The sequence below is a fragment of the Myotis brandtii genome, unplaced genomic scaffold (assembly GCF_000412655.1).
Source record: "Myotis brandtii unplaced genomic scaffold, ASM41265v1 scaffold160, whole genome shotgun sequence".
NCBI classification, from domain to species: domain Eukaryota; kingdom Metazoa; phylum Chordata; class Mammalia; order Chiroptera; family Vespertilionidae; genus Myotis; species Myotis brandtii.
In genome coordinates, this window is record NW_005355833.1 from 2,178,300 (window position 1) to 2,181,987 (window position 3,688).

The window sequence follows — 3,688 nt, forward strand, 5'->3', positions numbered from 1 at the left end:
TGATTCTCGCTCATCATTGATGTTTCTATCCCTCCCTCCCTCGCCTTTCCTCTCTGAAATCAATAAAAATATATTAAAAAGAAAAAAAGGAATCTAATGAGTGACGATCCTGAGGCTCTGAGCGGTGAAATGATTGGCCCAAAGTCAGACAGCTGGGAAATGGCAGAGTCAGGACTGGAACCAGGCCCATCTCCAAACCAGAGGCTCTTTCCAAGCTGTAAAGGGCGAGACTAATGGCAGTTATTAAAATTAATAAAAATCTTTTATTAAGGATGTGCTAATACCATGGCCGAAATCATTAATTTTCATTGATACGTTATCCTCTGCTACAGTCAGGGAGCGTCATGCCGCTGTGCTGTCTCCCTAGAGTGAAAGGAACGCTTTTCTTTCTAAAAATTCATCCGTCTGGTTTTCAGGCCCAGGGGGTGCTCTCTTGCATTCTCTCCATTCAGTAGTCCGGCACAGGAATGGCGATCTTCTGGATAAATTCATCATACTTCACTTTGCCATTTGGTTCAATATTTGCTTCTCTGAAAAGATCATCCACTGCAATAAATCACATTAAATTTTCAGTTCAGCTTTACTGCTATGTTACAGGACAAAGTTCTTGGGGGTTGGGGCTCCCCGGAGGTTTTCCCTGAGTGTCCAGTTGACTATTCACATAGACCCAGAAATCAGACAGCGAACAGACCAGGACAAACTCCGCCCGCCTCCCCCCACTTGAAGACCACTGATACAACTCTGAGTTCATCGGATTTCACTGAAGCCAAGCCACCTTATGTTCTTTGTTTGTTTGTTTTGAAAGAAAACACCCTATATTTCTTGTACCTATATTTCCAGAAATCTTTGGCATAGGTTTTCCCTCCCACAGCTCACCCTCCCAGCTTCCCAGCTGATCAGGCCCCCTTGGCAGCTCCATCCTGGGCCACCGTGGCCCAGGCTTTGGCCTGTCCTGGCCAGCCTGCCTTCCCTTCCAAGATGGCATGCCCCATCCCAAGAGAGGACTTGGTGACAAGTGGTGTCTGCCACCATCACCTCTTTTTTTAAAAGTTTGTGTTTTGGGGAAAGGAACCGCATGAGAGAAGATAAATTCAACTGTGTCTAAAGCTGAAAGGGCACAAAACTGCCATTGCTCTCTATGACGCTGCTCCAAAAATATCGCTTCATTTACTTGTTTCTTCTGGTTCTGGATTCCTTGCTCAACATACTAGCTTGTCCCAGATCTCGGCAAGAAGGACCATTTCAGTGCTCGCTTCGGCAGCACATATACTAAAATTGGAACAATACAGAGATTAGCACGGCCCCTGCGCAAGGATGACATGCAAATTCGTGAAGCGTTCCATATTTTTTAAAAGAGGCCATTTCAGCTTATATGTCTCCACAGAGGCCTCTCAGAGCCAATCTACCGTTGGCTCTTTGAAAAAATCCTAACCCAACTCTCTCACTGCCCTGTGTCAGCTTCCTCAGCCCTAGACATCCCGCCATGTCATTCTGGACAGTTAGAAAACACCCTGTGACCCCTGCTTAGCCCCCTCTACGGTGTAATCACTGTGCTCCGCGCCGGAGCCGCCCGTGGTGCCGAGTGTTTTTAGAATGTGAAGCACACTAAGTTATCGTCATGGTTCAAACCACCCCAGCGGACAGGTCCAACACCCGCTCAGAGCCAACCACTGAGCATCCTCCTGTCCAGAGAAGGGGCCACAGCTGATAGCCAGGCGCTGGGCTGCCTGCTGGGTGGCATGCCATTCACTGTGAACCCAGAAAGGACCAGGATGCTGGCGCCAGCCTGTCCCAGGCCTTAAAAAGGAGACCTCCCTGACAGCCTCAGCTGCTCCAGGATGCTTCTTGGTATAATTGATTTTCTTTCAATCACCCAGAGTTAAAGATTCCTACTTCTGGTATCATTTTTCCTGTCTCCCTCAGCCAAAGGAAGGGAAATTGGTCTCTCAGCTTGTGGGGAGCACATTGCCATCTTCTTTGAAATGTTTCTTGACGGGTTAATCGAATGAGAAACGTGTATGCGTTTGGGGCCCGGCGTATTACTTTAGACAGAGATCGTGAACCCTAAGAGTGAAGGCCCGGCTGGCCCTCTCTGCTAGCCTCCACCTGGTACATAAAAGGCCGAGCGGAGTCCGAGCCTGAGGGGGGGGGCGAGCCCATGTTTCCCCCACTCGGTTCGAACAGCCACAATGAGAGACGGGTTGGGACAGCGCCAGCCTGAAGGAGTCTGCCTTCTGTAGCGCTATGTTTAAATGCTGTGTGCTGAGCCTTTGTGCCTGCAGATAAAATCTAAGCAGCCCGCTTTATAGAATGTTAGCTCTTGGGAGGACCTGAGGGATTGTCTATTGTAACCTCATTTCCCAACAAGGAAACTGAGGAGGGTGAGCGAGGTTAAGAAACCTGTTGGGAGCCCGGCCAGTGTGGTTCAGAGGTTGAGGTTTGACTTATGAACCAGAGGTCATGGTTCGAGTCTTGGTCAGGCACATGCCTGGATTGCAGGCTCGATCCCCAGTGGGGCTATGAACCAGAGGTCATGGTTCGAGTCCTGGTCAGGGCACATGCCTGGATTGCAGGCTCGATCCCCAGTGGGGGGCATGCCAGAGGCAGTGATCGATTATTCTCTCTCATCATTGATGTTTCTCTCTCTCTCTCTCTCTCTCTCTCTCTCTCCCTCTCTCCCTCTCCTTTTCTCTCTAAAATCAATAAAAACATATTTTTTTAAAAAAAGAAAGAAACCCATTGAGGTCCTCCAGGACGAAGAGGAGCCAGGATTCAAATCTAATTCCAACCACAACCTTGCAACCCCTCCTGGTTTGTTGTGATTTAACCAAAGGCCCCACATTATTGAGGCCTATTTCCTCCACCCACTGTGTCCCAGCAGCATGAGCAGAAACCCCAGCTTCTGGGGCTGGTGGTGTGGACTCTGGGTAGTGACTCTAAATGGCAGCTGTGGCCAGACCCAGGGGCTAGCGGGCAGGCAGGAAGAGCGCTGGCAAATGGCCTAGCATTGGGGTCGCCCTTAACCACATGCGAAGGGCTTTCCCAGAAGACCCGGGCCCCTTGTCCTGCTCTGAGGCAGGAAGGCACGCTGGGCTGCTGGAAGGTCCAAGCCGAAGGCCTCTCATGGGGTCCTGTGACCAGCAGTCCCAGCAAAGGCCACCACGGACACCCCTCAGGAAGAGCTGTTAGAGCTGGTGGCGTCCTGAGGAGAGGGAACAAAGCAGCATCTCAGGCCCAGCCGGCATGGCTCAGTGGTTGAGCATCGACCTATGAACCAGGAGGTCACAGTTCAATTCCCAGTCAGGGCACATACCTGGGTTGCGGGCTTGATCCCCAGTGTGGGGCGTGCAAGAGGCAGCCAATCAATGATTCTCTCTCATCATTGATTTCTCTCTCTCTCTCTCTCGCTCTCTCTTCCTTTCTTTTTTAAAATACATTTTTATTGGTTTCAGAGAGGAAGGGAGGAGAGAGAGAGAGGAATCGAACCTAGGACCTTTCAGTCCGCAGACACTCTAATCCACTGAGCCAAACCATCTAGGGCCATCATTGATGTTTCTATCTTTCTCTCCCTCTCCCTTCCTCTCTCTGAAATCAATAAAAAAATGTTAAAAAAATTTTTTTAAAGTAGCATCTCAGTTTGGACACCTGGCCAGAGCAGCAACTTCAGAAAACAGCTGTGGGAAAGAAA

General features: G+C 49.7%; 1 protein-coding gene across 1 annotated transcript in view; it reads right to left on the reverse strand.

The window, feature by feature from the left end:
- Nucleotides 1-243: 243 nt before the first annotated feature.
- CALML4 (calmodulin-like 4) overlaps nt 244-3,688 on the reverse strand; it is a 10,850-nt gene continuing 7,405 nt past the window's right edge. The window contains exon 6 of the mRNA XM_014536306.1: nt 244-546. Within this exon, the coding sequence (XP_014391792.1) occupies nt 449-546 (98 nt within the window). The 3' untranslated portion in view covers nt 244-448. The remainder of the gene's footprint in view (nt 547-3,688) is intronic.